Source organism: Fringilla coelebs (genome assembly GCF_963513975.1).
Source record: "Fringilla coelebs genome assembly, chromosome: 2".
NCBI lineage: Eukaryota > Metazoa > Chordata > Aves > Passeriformes > Fringillidae > Fringilla > Fringilla coelebs.
In genome coordinates, this window is record NC_140029.1 from 26,424,684 (window position 1) to 26,445,380 (window position 20,697).

Consider the following 20,697-nt stretch of genomic DNA (forward strand, 5'->3'; position numbering starts at 1 on the left):
GTCCTGAGCATGTAATAGGTTGAGAATGTGGATGTTATTTGAGAGTTAGAGATATTTCCCCCTGTGCAACACAATTGATTTTGTTAGAAAAAACTACTATCTTGTTAAAAGAAACCGGCTTTTTTAAAGTGGCAGTCGGGAAAGCATGAAGAGGAGTCATGCACTGCATTGTTTCACATCACTATAAATGGTTGGTTTACTTGGTTAGATTTCTTTAGTGGATTGTTGTTTTGTTCTTTTCCTTTTTCTTTAAAGAGTACACCTCAACAGAGTAAGTCCAAGACATTTTTGTTCCTAAAATAGAAGGCTATGACAAAAATAAACTTTTTAAAGTATGTACTAAATAACGAGTCTCACCTGTAGTGTACTAAGGGCTAAATAAGAATGTGTGTATGGAAATCAGCCCATTGATGCTCTAAAGTGCCTGGGAGGAGCCATCCCTCTCCCTTCTGTTTACTGCCTACATTCATGGAGATGGTGTTTCCTAAAACTGAGGGATGGAGGTACTTCTGTGCCTGCTGATTTTTTGCCTGGTCTTTCCTTTATATCTGTGGTTACTGTGACATTTCCAACAGTCTTTATTTCCTTCTGCTTTCAGCAAGAGCTGAAGTCATGCTATTTAATTTTTGAAGTAATAAGGGGGAGCAAACTGCTTGGTTTACTTTAGTGGGACTCCCAGTGAAAATCCCATTTATGAAAAGAAAATAAAGGAAAAGGACAAAGTCTTTTAAAAAAATCTACACAGTGGGTCTCATGACTGGGCACACATAGAGATATTTTTCATATTGTAGTAGAAATATATTTGTAAATATAACATATGCTTCTTCATAAGGTGTTTAACATTCAACTGAAGCAAAAATTAATAGGAATGTTTTATTTTGAAAATTAATAGCCATTACAAAATCAGTGATTTTGCAATTCCTTGAGGCATCCTAAGCAAAAAACAATGATTCAATTTTTGGTGGTGGTGGATTCTTTTATAGCATTATTGAAAAGGAAAAAAATTGTTATGAACTTTGTCTATTAAAGTCACAAGAATTCATGAACTTTTTGCTTGTCTCCCCAATTCCAGATGGAAGACTTCCAGATTTATGAGAAATACTGTCAAAATAAACCTCGATCTGAAAGTTTGTGGAGGCAGTTTTCAGACTCTGTATTTTTCCAGGTATGCTTGCTTGAATCCCTGAAATAATGGTGCCTTTGGTTTTGTTGGGGTCTGGGGTTTTTTGTTTAGTTTATTTTTACTGAACCTTCTCAAGAGCAAATAGCACAAATACTGATTAGTGTCCTGATGAAATCCAACACTGATTACAGGAATGTCAAAGGAAACTTGACCACAAGCTCAGTTTGGACTCATACTTGCTGAAACCTGTTCAAAGAATAACCAAATACCAATTATTGCTAAAGGTAAGTGTTACTAAACTATAATGCTAAGCACATTTTGTGCTTTTTTTTTTTTTTTTGAATGCTGCTTCTCTCATCCTGCTGGAGAGAAATGTAAAAGTTAGTGAGCAGATGTGTAAATGGAAACACACAAATCCCTGTTCATCAGCTTTCAGGTCAGTTCTTTTTTCTTTCAGTCAAAAAACTTCTAATAACAAACATTACACAGAGACATCTTGTGTAACTACCTTTGCCCTTAGACTGCAGCTGAAAAGAAGGTGAAAAGTTGATGAGGGGAAAACAGAAGGTCCAAGAAAACTTTGAAACAAAGATGATAGAGTATCTGAAATACTTCAGTTATAGTCACCTCGCCCATATTGCAGGAACTTGCCTTGCTGGACTCTAGGAAATGCACTTGAGAGAGAGCACTGTATGGTGTTTGTATGAAGGATGCTGTTGTGATTCACTTAAATATGCTATACTGAGAGAGCAAAATAACAGCAATATACTACCATAAATTTATTTAAAGTGTTATACAACATTTTGCATGTTTGAAATAAATATTTCTCACAAAGACATGTTACAATTCTTGTATTTAACAGTAGCTTAAAAATTCACCTCAAACCAGATTTACTCCTGAGTTAAAACTGAGCTGTTAACAGCCTTTAAAGAATTAATTACTTTAGTCTTGTGTAAAAAGAGGAGAATTATAAAAGTTTTTTACTTAAAATAACCTAACTTCCTACAGTCCATGAGTAAATCCTTATTTTCATACTGTGAAGTCAGAGGAATTCCACACGAACTTGCTGCTGTGTTTATCTGTATCAAATTAGAAGATGCTGCTTCACCAATAATCCCTTTGGAGAAGGGATTCCTTTTTAGATGTGTAAACAATACCCAGTGCAGTAAGTTTAAATCTGTTACTAGCATGCCAGGCTAAAAGAGTTGCCATAGTTAAAAGAGTAAATTAAATTTGTGGTTTTTAATTTGTTCAGAATAGTAACAAAGGAAAAGATCCTGTACTTTTGTTAGAAGATTGTTGGTTTGGGTTAGTTTTTGATTTTTTTTGCAATTGTGATGAAAAAAATGTTTGCAAAGTTAATATTTTAAAGTTCTTACATACAGCTTACAAAACTTCTGGATGAACAAAATATATTTGGCTAATGAGCAGGAGAAATGAGAAGTAAATATTTAGGATCTATTGAGTTCCAGCCACTATTGAACTGCCTAGATTATATGGTATAAAGCTTCACTTTGCTAACATTAAATTCACTGAATCATAGAATAGTTTTGGTTGGAAGGGACCTTAAAGATCATCTCATTCCAACCCCCCCTGCCTAAAAATCAGTGTTAAAATGTGAACATTCCTAGTTGCTACTGTTTCAAAAGCTAAGTGTATTGTCATTCCCTTGCACTCAGGAAATGCTGAAGTACAGTAAGAATTGTGAAGGTGCTGAAGATCTTCAGGAAGCACTAACATCTATCCTGGGCATTCTTAAAGCAGTTAATGATTCTATGCACCAGATTGCCATTACAGGCTACGATGTGAGTAGCAATATTTTTGCTTACTTTTAACTTTATTTTCATTTCTTTTTTAGATATATGTACAGCATGCCCTATACTATGTACTAATAATGAGAAGAGTGTTTCACATAACATGCCTTTCAATTTAATTGTGTAATGAAAATAATAGGAAAAGGATCTCTTTATACTCTTTTGAAGTTTTCCTGCTATGACTAATATTTTCCTCTGCCTACCTAAGTTGTTTTTTTCTTTGATCTTTCTGTAAAACTACACCCAAAACTTTCAGTTCCCAAAAAAATAACAAAACCCAAAACAATACATAAGCAGATTAGGAGCAGAGGGGAAGGGGGGAAGAACCCAACAACCAAACATGTATTTTGCTTCCCCCTCTCTGTGCATAGTTCTCTGTGCCTCTGCTACTGGTACTCTTCACTGTAAAATCCTGCCTGAACAGTGCTGGCCAGTGAAAATTATATGGAGAAATTGAACACTGATTTCATTGCATTTCCAAATCCAACATAAACACTGAGATGAGAGATTATTGGGAACAACAAACAGACTGTTTGGAGTCTGTATTGTAATCTGATGTTATCTCTGTAGTTACAAATATCACTTTTTTTTTTTTTTTTTTTTTTTTTTTTTTTTTTTTTTTTTTTTTTTTTTTTGTTCCAGGGAAACCTGAATGAGCTGGGCAAGCTTTTAATGCAGGGATCCTTCAATGTCTGGACTGATCATAAAAAGGGTCACACAAAGGTGAAAGATTTGGCACGCTTCAAGCCAATGCAGCGACACCTCTTCCTCCATGAGAAAGCAGTGCTGTTCTGTAAGAAGCGAGAAGAAAATGGAGAGGGATATGAGAAAGCACCTTCTTATAGCTACAAACACTCCTTAAATGTAAGACACTGACCAGTCCTTATGGTCAAGGTACTGAGGGCTTAGCCTGTAGTAATATTCTAGTTCTATCTGCAAACCTGTGTTGCAGCATTGTTTTGGGAACTTCACTCCTTCAGACAAAGCTGACTGGTGCTGCAGGTCTGTGTTGTTTTGTGTTGCTGTCTGTCCAGCTGAATGGCAGTTGCATTAATCACAGAAAGCATAAGGGAGGGTAATGTAAAAATCATGAAGGGTTTGTTGGTCTGGATTTTAAAAGCGACATTTTACAAGTCAGTCTCAATCTAATGCACCTAAACCCTTCTTCCCTCCAAGGTAGCCAGACTGATACAAAGCACTGAATCTCTTGTCTCCAACACACAGATCACAAATTGTTAGCTATTCTTTCCCTTGTGCAAGAAGCCAGATGGGGTTTTCCTTTTCAGAAGTAAGATACCAAAGAATACCAGTAGCTTCCCTTTTCTGTTTTTAACATAATTGCAATGCAGTAGGTCAGCTTCTGTTCTCTTTGCTTCCAGATGGCTGCAGTTGGAATAACAGAAAATGTCAAAGGTGATGCAAAAAAATTTGAAATCTGGTATAATGCAAGGGAAGAAGTTTACATTGTACAGGTAAATAACATTGCCCTATATTAAAAAAAAAAAAAAAAAAAAAAAAGAAGAAGAAAAGGGGAGAAGGAGTCTAACCCCAAGAAGATCTGGAGGGTTTTTCCTTTCTGTTATGTCACTTATAGAGTGTGATGAGGAAATGCAGAGAACAAAGAGAAAACTAAATCACATTTCAAGGGTAGAGACTTCTGGGGGAAAAAATAATTACATCTTACAATGTCCACAGAGGAAATTGTATACACCATTACTGTAGCTGTCACTGGAGCAGGGGAGGGCTTGGGAGATGGGGTTTGGCTGCAGCACATGCACAGCCTCTGCCTCAGCCCGTTCCAGTGGCTACAACCAGTTTCTGGTCACAGAAGCACTGGAGAGGGAGCTTTGTCTGTCCCTCTTGAATGATTCCTCTGAGGCTATGCTTTGGCATGTACCTATTTGTGTAATAACTGCTCTGTGCTTGATGGCTGATTTGTATTTATTTTTGGGTAGGCACCGACCCCTGAAGTTAAAGCCACTTGGGTAAATGAAATAAGAAAAGTGCTAACAAGTCAACTGCAGGCATGCAGAGGTAAAATACTTTAGAAATTCTCTTTTTTATTTGTCAATCTTTTTTAATCTATTTTCTCTTTGATCCTCAGATCCTGCCCTGTAGATTTTCCTGGTGTAGGACACAAATCGATTTTAAAAGTTCTTTTTGTTTCCTCCATTACAGAAGCTAGTCAGCACAGAACACTAGAACAAACACAGAGCTTACCTCTACCACTCCCAGCATCATCTTGTGCAAGGTAAGTATGTTGTCACATCATCTTGTGAATATACTAATACATCTGACTTGCAGCTCTTCATTGCTCCTACCCCTTAATACTGGTCCTTGTGTTTTAAGGTTTTGGTTTAGTTCTCTTCCTACTATAAAGCTGTAAAGTCTGGAGTTTATACATCTCCAGAACTGTTAAACTGAGCAGCAGTGGCATGTGTTTTGCCAGTTGATAGAGAATGCCACAGAAATGTAATTTGCTGCACCAGCCAAAATCCTAGTGGTATTCTGTGTCTGCTTGTTGAGCAGCTGATTATATTCATTATGGTCCAGATAAGAGAGTTTTATGGGACAGCTTTTTTCTTCCTTCACTGTTCTTTTCCTTTACTTTTTCTTCCTTTTCCAACATCACGTTCCCTTTTTTTTTGTCTTTTTCACAGCAGTATCTTTTCTCTGTCTCTTGTTCTTTTAGTCCATTTTTTTTTAACTGAAGTAATGTGTAATTTCTCCAGTATCCCAATTTCTGGGTGAAATTTTTTCTTTTTTCCTCTATCCTTCACCATACCAACCTATATATTCTGTTCCCATCTGTTCTGCCCTTGCCTGACACCTCTCTTTAACTCTGCTACTCAGTCTAGTTTTTAATATGTGTGTGTGTATGTACCTATCCACAAGCCCATGTGCTCATGTCCCTATGGTGTGTGCTCAAACATGTATTGGTAGCTCTCTGCCTTGCATCTTTTATGGATCTACTTATTGCTCAGAGAGAATTTCCCAGATACACTGGATTTGTGGAGTGTCTTTATCCCATTCCCAGATAGAATTGTGATGGGAGTCCACTGCAAGGTCCCTCATTTGTTCCTGTATTAAGAGCTTCTGAGAGGCAGAGTTTATTCCTTTATCTTTCTTCTTTTATTCCTAGTGCATTCAGGAGGAGCCTGTTAGCTGCAAGTGAGTGGAAGTTGTCCTGAGCCATCTTTCCAGTGACTCCCACTGCCGTGGTACATGTGATTGCAGTTAGTCAGGAGAGGGGTTTCTCATTTGTATGTTCCCATGGTCTTTAAATGCACAGTCACCAATTACTTTTTCAGTCCTGGAAGCTACAGTCTGAGAAGGAATAAAAACTTGGTTTTCAGCCTATATATCTGTATGTAAAAGCCTGATTGCTTTCATTCTCTTCTAATAAACAGTCCTTCACGAAACCACATCAGAAATACCAAAAAAATGGAGGAGAAAAAAGCGGATCTCACAAGTGTAGAAGGTTGTGGCACTACAGGAGCACCAAAGTACCCTGAGAAAGGCAAAGGTGAGTTTGCCCATACCTGTTGTGGTCTTTAAATGCAAGGAGCATGCCTGCACTGCAGATGCACAGGCAGATCCACCAGCAGAGTAGCCACGGTAGTGCAGGGGAGGCAGCAGCACTCCTGAATGAGCAGGGCTTTGCTGTTTTCAGCCCTAGGGCAGCCAACCCACAAAGTGCTGCCCACACTGCACCAGCGTGCTGGTCCCATCTGCCCTTAGCTTGGGACTGATTTCTGCATTCCAGTGTGTGGTGTAGACAGGCCCAAAGCCATCTTGAAAGGATGGTGGCCAAAGGCAGGTGGGAACTCTTTGTTCCGAGGCCAAAGTCTGCAGTAGGTCTTCTCTTAAAGCTGCCCAGGTCTCAGGGCTCTCTTCCTCTGAAAAAATTTCTTGGCATTACTTGATGTAAGAGGGAGATTTTTTGTTCTGTTCTGTTTTTTCTCTTTAATTTTTTTCCCATCATGGAAATTATTTATTGAACCACTGGTAGTACAAGCCCTTGCACAGCAAGGACAACCAGACACTTGTGTTGTACCTGGACTTTCAGTTGTCCCTTCTCATTTTAACACACAGGTTCCCTGGCATAGCTGCAAATTACTTTTTGCCTTGATCTTTTCATGGCCTTCTCCCTTTTCTTTCTGTGTCTCTCTCTTCCTTTGTAGACAACACTAGCTCTACCTCAGAATGCTCTGTACTGTCAAAAAAGCGCTTTACGCTGCAGGGCTTTACTAACCTCAAAAGTCAGAAAGGTAACTTAAAAACAAGGCTAGACTGTTCTCTGTGTAAGGCTGTAATTGAAGCATCACCTTGTGTGTGTGTGTAGTGTGATAGGTTTTCAGTGTGCACACTAGCTTGTTCTTCCAAGGTCAAGCTAGGTTCCCTAGTCGGTGCCTCTGACAGGGAGATTTCAAGGGAAGCCAGCTCCAGAGTGGGAGGGGGAGATGCAGCTAGGAAGAGTGGGGCTGTGGAGATGCAAGAGAAGGAGTGTGATTTCCAGTGCCTCCAATCTCACTGTCAAGGCCAAGGGCAGAGTTTATAGTGCCCAATTTCTGTAGAAAAGCTAGAGGAAGGAAGCTGTCTTCTGACCAGACACCTGGCCTGCTCCTAGCTTCAGTGGATCTGCCCCAAATGCACTTGTACTTGGCAAAAAGGAATCAAGGTGATTCTGTGAAGGTTTTATGGAGGATTTTTTATTGGCATCCTTGCTAACAAAATTCTCAAAGCATCAATAACTACAGCAGAACGTGTCTGACAACGTTGTTTTGCTGGATAGAAAAATAAGTAAGAATTTCCCTCTTCTTCCAGATATGGTCTTTGCCTCTTTTTTCCTAAAACAGGCAAAAATTGTTTGAGACTTTTCTTGCTTCCTCCTGCCAAGTAATCACACTGGTACAGTCACTTCTTGCTTTGAAGAGCTGTCTTTGAACAGTCTGAATTGCATTAAGATGATGGCACTTGACCAACAGCATGGTATTTTTTCTCCCTCAGAATGCCTGTTTAAAACCCAATTACCTTTGAGTTCTTTCTGGAGAGACTCTAGGGTTGTTTATCTAATGGTATTGAGGTGAGCACTAATGTCCCATGCTTGCCTTGACAGAAACTCCATCTCCTTCTGCTAAAAGCCAGACATTGCCAATGATCCTTCTTACAGGACCAGGTATTGCTGTAGCACTAGATTTACATAAAAACGGTTGCTTGATTTGGTAATGTTTGTCTGAAATTGAAGTTAATTGTATTCGGTTGATGCTTAGTCAATTTAGGAAAGTTTACATGTATTTTCATCTGTAACTGTAAAATAAATTTGTCCATTTATCTTCAAATATCTACTTGTAGATAGTTAATTCCTTCTGCTACCATGCACCAGTGACAGCTAAAAATTTATTACAGAAATCCACTTGTTTTCCAGTGTAAACTCAAAGGTATTTAGCATGCAATCCAAACCTATTCTCTTTTTTCCAGTTCTTCAATATCTCTCTTTTGTGTTTTTTACCTATTCATCCTCCTGCAGCTTCTCCTACCAGTCCTGACAAAAAAGCCAAACGGCACGAAGTAGTGAGTGACCCAACTCCTTTTGGTTTAAGAGGTACAGTGATGCCACTTGTACTCCACGAGTCCCCACAGATCCCTCATGTATTATGTTACATCAGAGTGCTGAGAATACCTGTGTGATGCTGCTGTGTGCAGGACTATTGACATCTGCTATGTTTTTCCAAGCAGATCTATATATACTGGTTTTGATAGCACAACTGTTTGAAGTTTTACCTTGGTTTAAATAAAGTAGCATATGGATAACTAGTTTTTAGAAGACAGGGGGAAAGAAATCTGTTGCTGAAGAAAGAGCCAGAATCCATGTGTTTAATGGAATTATAGGGCTGACCAGCTTGGTTTTTCAAGTGTTAGAATCCTTCTGTCACTGGGGCCCTTGTGGAGAGGATTTACCTCCTAAAAAAAAAAATTCCAAAACTCAAATCACTGTCATGAGGAATTTCAGTTTTAGATCTGCATTTTTTACTGCAGACGTGGCCCTGTTGCATCTTTCTTTGGGTGATAGTTGGCAACTTTTACCACCCTGTGAACCCCAGATGAGTGAACTGAGCCCCTTGCAGCAATTTGCCTGCCATCCTCCCAGCTCACAGCTAAGCAGAGAATAGGAAAGTACTTCAATAAACAACCCATTTCTAACCAGCAGGGCTGATGGTGAAAGTTTGAGAACAAATCCCTAGGGCTAATGAACTAGAACAGTAGAGAGTACAAGGAGAGCAGTCCCTGTCCTCCCCACTCTTTCCACCACTATGTCCTTTAGAAAATATTAGTCTAAATGTGAAACTGCTTCAGTCCCTATCATCAGCCTCTCCCCTCCAGGTTTCTGAAGTCTTTGTCTTGTCTGTGGAAATGGTGCAAGCTCAGCTGCTGTGCTGGGGAAACTGCAACACCGTTCACCTTGCTGAGCAGCAGGCAATGTGTTCCTGGGCTAGACCCTGCAGAAACACCACAAGGGTGGATATGAGAGTTACAAGGTTATTCTTCTGCAGGTCACAGGCAAAACTCAGAGATCTCCAGGTGCCATGGAAATCCTGGGGGCCCAAAAATGTCTGAAAGAAAAGTGTGTTCTCTGGCCTTTACCCCAGGTGCTGGAATTTTCCAAGGAAGAGAGTCCTAATCATGCTGATTTACAGTAAAATTATTGTGTCCTTGGAGCAGGTTTATCTGATTTGATGTTCTGTCCCATCTAGACTAAGAAGCATCTTACTTTATGAAACCCCTAAACTGAGTAAATCAATTTAAAACATCTACTGACTCCTCCTTCTGTCTTGCACCTTCCAATCTCTTTTCTGGCACTTCATCTCTTCTCCTTCCTCTCAGATAGGGATAAGCAGGGAGCTGACCCAGGCATTTCGGGATGAAACTGCACCAGGTGATGGCCACAGACAGAGTTCATGGCCCCCATTCATTTCCTTTCACTGCTGTTTTGCTCTGATTTATGCTGAGCTCAAGGAATATGAACTACTGTCAGAATTACATGTCATAGGCTGATCATAGCTCTTTGAAAAACCTGTTAGATTATTTCTGAAGAGAAGCAGTTAATGAAATCTTGGTTTCCCTGGCATTGTTATATCTAAAATAATATCTGAATAACCTTGTCATTTCTCAGGACTGCCTACCCTTTCCTGCCTTCCCTGCCTTTATAGGGAGCTCTGATGTAGTCCCACCCTGGAGAACACACACACAGATGGAATGTACATGCATAATTTCAGTCCCATAGTTTGCTAATATGAATTCTACCACAGTGACCACCCTTCCCAGCAGGAGGTGGCTTTTATATACACTTGTTAGTTGTAGAGTGCCAGCTTGTATGAGAAGAACTACCCTTGGTGTGGCAGGATCAGGCCAGTCAGCTCTGAGCACGTCAGCACAATATAAGAAAAGAAAGATGCTGAGGAACAAGAGCTGTTACCTAAAATGTGCCCAAGCTGTTACCCAGTGAGTATGAGGTTACAGGCACTTAGAGTGATTTTACTTTCTTTTTCTTTTGTGCAACCCATTGCTACTGTTTCTAATGAGAGCTTGGAACAATTAGGAGAAACCAAGTTTTCTTTTATTGCATTGTTCCTAACTTAGAAATAACAGAAATGGTTTCGGCTGTGCCCAACAAGCCAACTACAAGATGTAAGATTCCAAGGAAATTTTCATGGAATACAGCAGAAATTTATTACTCAGTTTCTTCACAGAAAGAAGTTCATTCTTAACCCTCAACAGGGCCAAATGGGTCAGTACTTCCAATCTTGTGCTGGTCACTCAGCAGCATAGGAAAGGTAAAAGTCCCACTCTGTTTGGTGTGCTCTGGGTGTGATTCCTTTCTATGATTTCTTTGGCTTTATTCTGATGCTGCTCATGTTTTTTCCTAATGCACTGGCATGACCAGCTGTGTCTCAAATGTCTCAGCAGCAGTGCAATGCAAAAATGCTGGTGCTTTCTCAATTCAACGAATAGTAACATAAAATGGAAGGTTTGTTCTTCCTTTCATTCTTTTCATTGAGTTTCACTGTTGTTACAATTTGGCTTGAAAGAAAATCTTGCTTACAAATACTTGTCGCTTTTATTATGACTTTTTTTCATTATAAGCTCAACACACTTATTAGCAGCTGCTAAACTTGGTGTAAAACATCCCACTAATAAAACCTAATGTACCTAATTTGGAAGAGGATTTTGTGCACTCTGGATAGAGAAAAAGCAGTAAATGACAGGCAGAGGAATGTTGTTGTGGTGTTTGTATCTTGGTGTAACACCAAGATAGTTCAGAGCACTTTTTTTTGTGTCAGCTCAAACACTCTTAAATGTTGGGCTGCCTTGTCAGGTGGGGTACATAGTGCTTGTAACTTGTGTGGAATTTTTTGACAGTGTGAAGGAGACAATGCTTATCTATCCCTTATTCCAGCAAGCTGGTTAGGTCGCTTTGGGTGAACAAGCCCTGTTTGTTCAACCTTTTCCCAAAAAGTGTATGTTCCTGTCTTCTGCTTCCTCCCAAGAAAACAATATTATCTATCCCTCGTTTATCTTTGTATAACATATATTTATTATACAAATATTCTTATACATCTGCTTTTCAGTTGGAAATTTGCATTCTCTCCATTAATTTCCCTTGATATAAATCCAAAGGGCTAAATTCACTGCCAGTGCATTTCCCCAACTCCACTTACTCGAATGGAAACAGGCCAACTTTCTCCAGCAGTGAATTTCACCCAGCGACTGTAATGACCTCCCTGTGTCAGTTTTTCTCCTGTCCGTGTTGAGCTTTTCAGTGGGAAGAACATTTCTTCCAGTCAGTGGCTCGGTTAACTGTTGGCTGTTCTTCCCCAAGGCTGGGCAAAACCATCCCATTCCCTTGATGCATCCGAAGAAAATGACGGCTGGTCTAGCGCTGAGGAACCGCTGAATTCATCGGATGCGGAGGAGGAAGGAGCAGGAGGGGCAGGCGAGATCAAGCTGGTAACCAGAAATGCTCTCCTATGGAGCTGAGCAGGGGCTGCCAGCACTGTGTGTGGTGGGATACAGGAGTGCTTTTGAAGCTGCAGGAGGGAAAGTGTCTGCCTTGAAATGCTCAGCTGGGCAATATTCCCAGGGCAGTGGAGAAGAATTCCTTCTCTTAAACCAGCCTTGGTGTTTGTACCTTGGGGAGGTCCCTCCGTGCCTTTGCACGCCTGCAGCCCAGCGGGTGGTGGCTGCTTGTGCCACGATGCAGCAATCAAGCGATGACAGGTTCAGTGACCACGTCAGTAGACCTCTACACAGACACCATGGCGCGGATTTGCCAGGTTTTCTGTTTCTTTTGGTTTTATTTTCTGTAGCCATATGAATTAATTGTTCTAGTGGGAACATTTCACTGAGTGTTTTCCAGGATATGAAAATTAATGTATTGAATTTGCATGTAATCTATCAGCACAATTTTAATGCCCCAGTATGTATAGTTTCACCATCTTCAGCATGTAGGTGCATGGGAAAGAAGGGAAAAGTATTATAATTACATAACAAAAGCTGCAACATACCTTAAAGTACTCAACAGAAATAATGTGTTTTCTTTCCTCTTGTGTGCATTTAGACTCCTGGTAAATATACAGTTGTGACTGATTATGACAAAGGAGTTTCTGAAGAATTTACAGTGAAAAGTGGAGATCTGGTTCAACTGATTCGTGAAGGGGAGGATGGACTTTGGTACGCACATCTGTGTTTGGAAATTTTTATATGCAGAACGGTGTTTAGAAGGCAGATGTTTAGGGCAAAACTTCCAAAGGCATCAAATGAACAAGTCTGACTTCTAATTTTTTTGTATTGTTTTTTTAGGTTTGTAAAGAACCTGAGCAGTGGTAGAGAAGGTTGGATTCCAGCAAGCAATCTGCTGACGCTCATAGGCAACTCAAAATCAGCTCAATCTTTTAGCAGCTCTGGTAGGCTATGTATTTTAAGTGAGATGATTTTCTCTTTGAATATTCCTATTATCAAAGAAAGTAATGAAAAACAACCACTGTATAATATTTTTTGTGTTGTTTTTTTACTCCCTTTCTTTTTCCAGAATCAGGCACTGCCTCCAGCAATTTGAGCACATCATCAAGTTGCAGTGATAGCTGCAATGTCAGTAGCACCAGCTTCTCTGACATTAAGAGCTAATATGACATGTTCATCCCACCTCCCTGGAAGGTAAATCTGGAGATTGTCATTTGCTGCAGAGTTCTGGACATTGGACTTCACTGGAGAACCACCAGTACTGTGTTGCCAGTTCTAAGTATTTTCAGTGGTGACTTTTACAGGTTCTCCCAGAGGATCCCAATGAAAATGGAATGTGAAGTTGTAAATAAAAGTTAAATGATTTGAAATAGGATTTTGTAGAGGTTTCTGCTCTGGAGAGCTGTTAGCATCAAGTGCGTTTTCTCCTTGACACTCGATCAGGTTTCTGCAGAACTGTATCTTTATGTAACAGCCAGAATCTGAATGTGAGCAGACAAAATGTGTTCAATGCTAAATGCTCATTGTAAACAAATAACATAGCAATCACTGTACAGGATACGCGTGAGGAAAATAAATCCAAGTTTACAATTTCTTCTCCCCAAGAAACCCTTTCTCCAAGGACATACCTCGGTCAATGCAGTGAATGGGACTCCTGTGGCAACAAGGAAGGAGGTTTGGTCCACCCTTTCCTCTTGGATTTTCAGGATATTCTTCTGCTCCCTAGAGGCAGGGATGCAGACATGACCAATTCAGTGGCCACAAGAACATCAAGAGAAACTATTACTTTTTCCCTTCCAGCATTTTAGTGACATGTGCAATAGAATAGCCCTTTTATTTGTTTGGCCTCACAACCAAATTCTTTACCAAGATCACTGTTTACATAGCCTTGGCAATTTAGGAGTATATTTTTCCTTATGCAGGTGCACAATGAAACACAGATGTTCTTATTCACTAAATGATTTTTTAGTAAGCAGTAATTGCATGGTTGCTTTCAGCTCTCACAACATGCAGTTACAGGCAGAGGAAACTATTGTAACCTCACTATGGGTCAAGAGCCTTCCTTCAAACAAACCTATGAGGGCTGGAGAAATCCAACATAGTTTTAGTCCACAGTGTTTGTTCCAGATTATTTGAACCCCCAGCTACATAATTTTTCTATAAAAGTGGAGCACAGGAGAAAAAAAAAATGAGTCAGATTTATGCTACAGATGAGTATTTTAAAGTTTTTTAAAGGAAGGATGATGCTAAATTTGCCATTTTTCAGGGTATGATTCAAGCCAATGTTGTAAATTTTCACTTTGTCAGACATTCTTTGCACACCATCCTTACAAACAGTACAAAGCTAAGTGCATATATAGAATACCGTATTCATTCCTGTCCATCTCTCAAATATTTTTGCTTATATGAAAACAGGTTTTTAATTGATTCATGCACCATATTATTTAAAACTAACGGGGACATGAAGAGCATAGCTTTTCAGAAGCACTAAGCACAGCAGATTATGTCAATGGGAACTGCTGTTAATCATCAGACTCACTGATGGCTGAGCCCTGAATTCTATCTTTATGCCAGAATTTTATGTTTTAGAGGCTTCAGATTAGAAAACTTAAATGACAAACACTCCTAGGAATGATGCAGAAGCAACCCTACCCCAGAGCAATCAAAATGCAGCTGACCACGGTCAGCACAAATTGAAGCATGTATATACACACACATAAGTGTATGCACTTATATGTGCATGTACGTGCTAGTGTGTATATACCTGCCTGTGTAGATATGTACATGTGTGTAGATATGATGTATCAATGTAAAAGATGTATTTATAGTCTTCATGCTGCTGAATGTGTCACTTTACAATTCATAAATACTTAGTTTTCTTGCAGTACTGCAATATAAATGCTGATCAGGGTTTTACTTCAGGCATCTTTTTCAACATGGAAATCCTCTGATCTTTTTTTTTATTATTCCATATAATACTGTGCTGACCAGGAATATTTAGTCTGATATTTAACAATGGAATAGCAACATGAGAATCAGCTTATCTTCATCTATGTAAGTTATTTTGTAAATTATCTGTAACATAATTTACTTATATATTGCTGTCATTGCTTGGATGAGACTTGTTTCATTTCTCACTGCAGCCTCATTTGTGTTATTTCAATGGTTTTTTTTCCCACATCATTGCACTTTAATACAACCCATTTCACCATTTCCTTTTTTATTGCTGTTGTGAATTAGATGTTCAAAGTCAGAGGTCTCTACTGTAATTAATTTGAATAAATTTCAGCGCTTCTTGCTGAATGCCTTTATATAGACAGGCTCTGGGGTTTATTTTGTCTCACAGTCTTGAGAGGTTTTTATGGGTATCATATTAAAACAGAGAGAAGTTCTAGGATTTGGAACAGAAAACCAGGTCTGTGTATTCAAATCCTCAGCTTATTCTGGCACCATCTTAGAAAAACACCATTTCACCTTTGTGGTCATGTCTCACTTAGAATCATGTGCCTGGCACTAGGGAATTGAAGCCTGTCTGCAGGCTGAGGATAAAAAATGAAAGTCAGTGCCAGGTAATTGGAATGATTCCCTTTTTCCCACAAACCCTTTTCTGAAAGAAGGCACATCGCTGTTGGGTTTTCCCAAGGAATGCCATGTATCCATGGATCCTCTGGTACTAGCAGAACAAGTTGGAGGTCTGCATCTGGTCATGACTGGGTGAGAAACAAGACACCACATTCACCTTTGCTGCATGTGAAGAGGAACATGCTTGTACATTCAGTCATTGATGATGCCAGGTGAATTTCATACTGACTGGAGTGATTTGGGCTGAGCTGTTGGCCATGTGCATTACAGGATCCAGCTATGGTGTTTTACTGATATTTGATTGCTTTTTGTTCAGTCTTGATCTTGTCATCATAACAGCTCCCTCTGTAATAGGTAGTCCTACTTTTCTGAGCAAGGGGAGGTCCAGCCTTTTTGAGTAGATCCACACTATATTTGTTAGAGCAAAAGAATAAAAGAATTCCAGCCCAAATGTACCTTAGTAAAGAGTGAAACTAAAGGGTTTTCCATATTAAAAAACCTAATAATTGGTTTCTTAGATCACTGTCTCAAAGTTGGGGCACAAACTGTTTCACAGATACAGATGCAGTTTGCTAGTTGGAATACAAAACATTTTCTCCATCCTGCACAGATGTTGTCATCGAGCAAAACTGAGGAAGTTGTACCATAACTCATTTACATCACCTAACTCAAAATGACAGGAATTCCCATTCCCCTTCTCAGTGATATGTTAGATGTTACTATGAACTCCCCTATTTCCACACAAGTCCCCAGAATTAGCAGCCTCCCTAGAAGTGTGTGGCAAGAACCAGATCTGCCTGGTATGATGAAGCAACCCAGATTCAGGGGTATTCAGGTAAAAGTAATCAAATCCCTTAATTAAGGATGCAGGAATAGAAGAGAAATTCTGTTGTTTGTGTAAACTTGTGTTTAGAGATTGTATTACCAAAATAAGGCATTTAACTACTGAAGTGCCTTCTCTAAGACTTTTAAAGTAGTTAAATTCATTTGAAAGGAAGTGAATTTTTATTTATTCCCCATCCACTGGCAGGACAATGAGGTCCCCAGCTACATTTTACAAGGTTTTTAGCAGAATTGGTATCTTTCATTACCAACTGAGATATGTGGCATTAAACAGACAAACTTTGGAGCACACTGCCTTTATTAACTTTTTCTTCCTTTATTCACACAGTGTTTTCAGATATCCTTCTCAAGCAGTAAAAGAACAGAAAGAAATAACCCACATCAAAATTTTAAAAATACAATGTTAAACTTGTATGCAGAGCTTGTCACAAAAAAAAAAATCTTCCTGTCTTCTCTTTCCTCTTTGTGAGAAAAATTGGGGTACAGAACTCTGTTAGACAGGCTGGTAGTTTTCTCCAAGAATGTAGTTCTATTTTGAAGTCTAAATCTCAAATAATTTGCTTTAAAGTTTAGCAGCATAATACTCATATATTAATAGATCAGTATAACAGAAATTACTAACTTTCTCAAAGTCTTTGCTTTTTGTCAGTCTGATAAATGACTGGTGAAAAGTTGCTATTGTAAATTCAAAAATCTAATTAATCCTAAAGCTTTCTTACCTAGATACAGTTTTGGCAGCTTACTCAAATGATGTCTGATAGCCTCTTCAAAATGGAATTAATATTGATTTGGTTTTTAAAATTGTTTCCTGATGAGAAAACTCATGTTGAAATGACCAGTGACCTGTTGGATCACATCAAACTGCCCAGTTCCCAATAGCTTCCATACATATCTTCTCTTCAACCCAAACCAGGAAACTAAAACCAACAAAATTGTAAGAGTGCTTCTAAAAATGTCAGCAGAAAACAAAGCAAATATAAAGAAGGACATGTTCTGAGATATCATCGTATCTTCAAGCTCATGTTTCTGCTTTAGATTTTATTTTGTAGAGTAAACATTTTCATGTTTAATTTTTTTACTTTCTTACTTTTTAAAATAAAAAACATTGGCATGTCAAAAAATACCCTAAATCATATTTTTAAAAGAGCTGTTCCCAGACTGAGTCTAGTAGCACCCATGAGCAGCAGAGGTACATGTTTGCATTAATATATATTAATTTTTAATTGAACAGCTGTTCATTTTTTTGGAATTGCTCAGAAAACATAAGCCAAAACTGAAGACAGCACTGGCAAGGAGATTCATAGAGCAGAACTACAGGGGAAATCTTATTAACTAGAGCACGACTGCACAAGAAGGAAAACAAAGTAACACACAGGGATCTTCTGGGTAAGAAAAGCAAACTGTTTGCTCCTCTGGCTGGTGACATGGTTCAGCCCCAAACAGGACATGACCATGCAGCTGCTCACTCCCTCCCACCCACTGGGCTGGGGAGGAGAATCAGAATGTGGGTTGAGATAAGAACACTTTAATAACTGGAAAAAGTAAAATATAATAATACTAATGATAATAAACTGATGATACTACTACTAGTAGTATCATAGTATCTCTACTCTCTACTAGTAGGAGAGAGAAAGAAAAAAAAAACCAAAACAAAACAAAAAAGGGCAAGCAATGACTATGCAATTGCTCAGCAGCTGATGACCAGTGCCCAGCCCAGACCTGAGCAGCAATCATCCCCTTCCAGTTTATATACTGGGCATGACTTCTAAGAAAGGAATGTCCCTTTGGCTAGTTTGGGTCATTGCTCCTGGCCGTACTCCCTGCAGCTCCTCACTGGCAGAGCATGAAACTCAAAGCCCCTCACTTAGGGTAAGCACTACTGAGCAACATCAATGTGTTATCATTATTCTCGTACTGAATCCAAAATCCCAGCATTGCACTGAAGAAGAAAATTATGTCTGTCCCAGCTGAGACCAGAACAGTATCCAACCCTTATTCCACACCACTTGTCATGCCAGGTCCCACACTTCCAAATACCCCATCACCTGTTCCATCTTTTGCTGGATATACACACAGATACCATTCTAAGTCTATAGGCCATGCTTATGAAAGTCCACTGAATTCATTCAATCCATGACCCCAGTGCTCATCTTTCATAATAATTTTTCAGGGCAGGAAAGATGGCACATGGTGTTGGATTGTTGTATGTTGAAACCAGTTCTGAGTCCATCATCACTGTGCCACCACCAGATGCATGATGTGAAGAGGGGACCCTTCCTTTGAACGTCCAATGCAGCATGAGTAACCGGGGTGCCAGGAGGAGCTGTGCCTCTGTACCAATCACTTCCAAAGCCACTTCAGCACCTTCATAAGCTGCCAGTAGCTCTGCCTCAGTTACAGTATAGTGGGCTTTTGATCCTCTGGAGTCAGTGTGACTCCATAAGGATCAGTCTTGAGTCTCCCCTGGTACTTTCTGCCAGAGGCTCCAGGTAGGACTGTCTCCCCTGTCTGTGGTGTACAGCACATTCTCTACATCCTGCCTGTTCAGACTGGCTCAAGGGCTACAGCATGAATATCTCTTGCTTGACTTGTCCAGAGGCTTGTTGCTCAGGGCCCCATTTGAAATCGTTCTTCCGGGACACTTGAGAGAGATGACAATCAGACTGCACTTTGGAAAGTGCATTCTCCAGAAACATGCAGCCCCTAAGAAAAAAGCTTTTATTTCTTTCTTGTTAGTTGGTGTAGACATTGCTGTTTTATGATCACATCCATTGGGTTGTGGCAACACCCTTCTCACCATTGTGTTCCCTAAAGCTGTATCTGCTGTGCAGGTCCCTTGACCTTTACTTTGCTTTATGGCAAAACTGTTGTTCAAAACGACTTAGACTATTTTCTTCCTTTCTCAAAGGCTTCTGCGGTACTGCCCCACACAGTGATATCATCACGGTACTGCAGGTGTTCCAGAGCTTCACCCTGTTCCGCTGCCTCTGGATCCGTCCGTGGCAGATGGTGGGGCTGTGCTGCCACCCCCGGGGCAGTCAATTTCAGGTGTGCTGGACATCCTGACAAGTGAAAGCAACTGGAGTGTGGTAGCCCCAATGCTCCTTAGCAGAATTTGAGTAGCTTCAGAGCCTGTTGTTGGAATCTGAATCTGTTTCCTCCCTCGAGCAGCAGTGCCTGTCATGGGGATAGGGGCTGGTGTAAGTGTGAACAGTTCCCAGTAGATGGCTCCCGAAATACGAAGGGACAGCGATGCCGAGAACTCACCGAGCTAGTTTCGCAGCCAGCGGTTCTTATCAGATCAAAAGCCGATACGAGGAAGTACAAGAGAACCCAGGCCCCGAAGGCGACAGACACCAAAACAGCAACAAATGCTGCAAGTAAGGTATTACATAACACAGCCCTGAGAACAAGCACAACCACTCTGGTGGCAAATAAATCAGCACTGTGACCAGTGACTATTAAACCAATGCAATGAAGGCTTATAACAAACTTGCTTCAATACTCTCTGGTCAGATCAGTCATCATCTCAACTTTCCAAGCCCTACACTGAGCACCATGGTTTAAGCCCAGACACCAGCTACTAGGCAGCTGCTCAATGCCAACCTCCCCCATGAGATGAGGAGAATCAGGAAAAATGGGTTGAAATTAGAAGAGTGTAATAATTGAAGCAAAATAACTATTAATAATACTAATGTAATAATATTAGTAGTATAAAAAGCAGAGACATGGAAAGAGAAGAAAACAAAAAAACCCAAGAGAAACAAGTGATGTACAATACAATCGCTTACCACTCACTGCCCAATGCCCATCCTACTTCCAAGCAGTGATCACCCCCTCCCAGCTGACTCCCCCCCAGTTTATATACTACATATAAGTATATAAGCATGTATGTAAGCATGACATGCTATTGTATGGACTATCCCTTTGGCCAGTTTGGGTCACCTGTCCTGGCCGTGCTCTCTCATTGCTTTTTGTGCAGCTCAACACTGGCAGAGGATGAGACATTGAAAAGATCCTGAAAAGACACTGCTCTGCAGCAGCTGAAATATCAGTCTGTTATCCTGAATCCCAACCACAGCACTGTACGAGCTACTGAGAAGAAAATTACCTCTATGCTAGCTGAAACCAGGACATCTGAGGTCTAAGACTGCAAGGAAGGGAGAACTCTCCTTTAAAAACACAGCTCTTTAAGCCATGAACAGGCCCAGCTGAAGTTAGTAGGAAACACCTGTGTGATGAGATCTGTCAGTACAAAGTTCTTAAACAAAGAGTTGGAATGTAGTCCTGAAGTGCTGAATCCTCACTGACCCT

At 40.0% G+C, this 20,697-nt stretch overlaps 1 protein-coding gene across 7 annotated transcripts in view; it reads left to right on the forward strand.

Moving 5' to 3' along the window:
- Nucleotides 1-15,269, forward strand: part of MCF2L (MCF.2 cell line derived transforming sequence like) — a 122,285-nt gene extending 107,016 nt beyond the window's left edge. For 6 of the 7 annotated variants that reach the window (XM_084201235.1, XM_084201234.1, XM_084201239.1 and 3 more), the window contains 12 exons: nucleotides 1,073-1,165; nucleotides 1,315-1,407; nucleotides 2,803-2,928; nucleotides 3,580-3,801; nucleotides 4,317-4,409; nucleotides 4,893-4,971; nucleotides 5,116-5,188; nucleotides 6,348-6,463; nucleotides 11,819-11,946; nucleotides 12,557-12,669; nucleotides 12,799-12,902; nucleotides 13,028-15,269. In XM_084201235.1, coding sequence (XP_084057361.1) covers nucleotides 1,073-1,165; nucleotides 1,315-1,407; nucleotides 2,803-2,928; nucleotides 3,580-3,801; nucleotides 4,317-4,409; nucleotides 4,893-4,971; nucleotides 5,116-5,188; nucleotides 6,348-6,463; nucleotides 11,819-11,946; nucleotides 12,557-12,669; nucleotides 12,799-12,902; nucleotides 13,028-13,122 — 1,335 coding nt within the window. In that variant the 3' untranslated portion in view covers nucleotides 13,123-15,269. Of the gene's footprint in view, nucleotides 1-1,072; nucleotides 1,166-1,314; nucleotides 1,408-2,802; nucleotides 2,929-3,579; nucleotides 3,802-4,316; nucleotides 4,410-4,892; nucleotides 4,972-5,115; nucleotides 5,189-6,347; nucleotides 6,464-7,121; nucleotides 7,209-8,467; nucleotides 8,543-11,818; nucleotides 11,947-12,556; nucleotides 12,670-12,798; nucleotides 12,903-13,027 lie in introns of all 7 variants that reach the window. The other variant, XM_084201240.1, reaches the window with a different exon arrangement.
- Nucleotides 15,270-20,697: the final 5,428 nt, after the last annotated feature.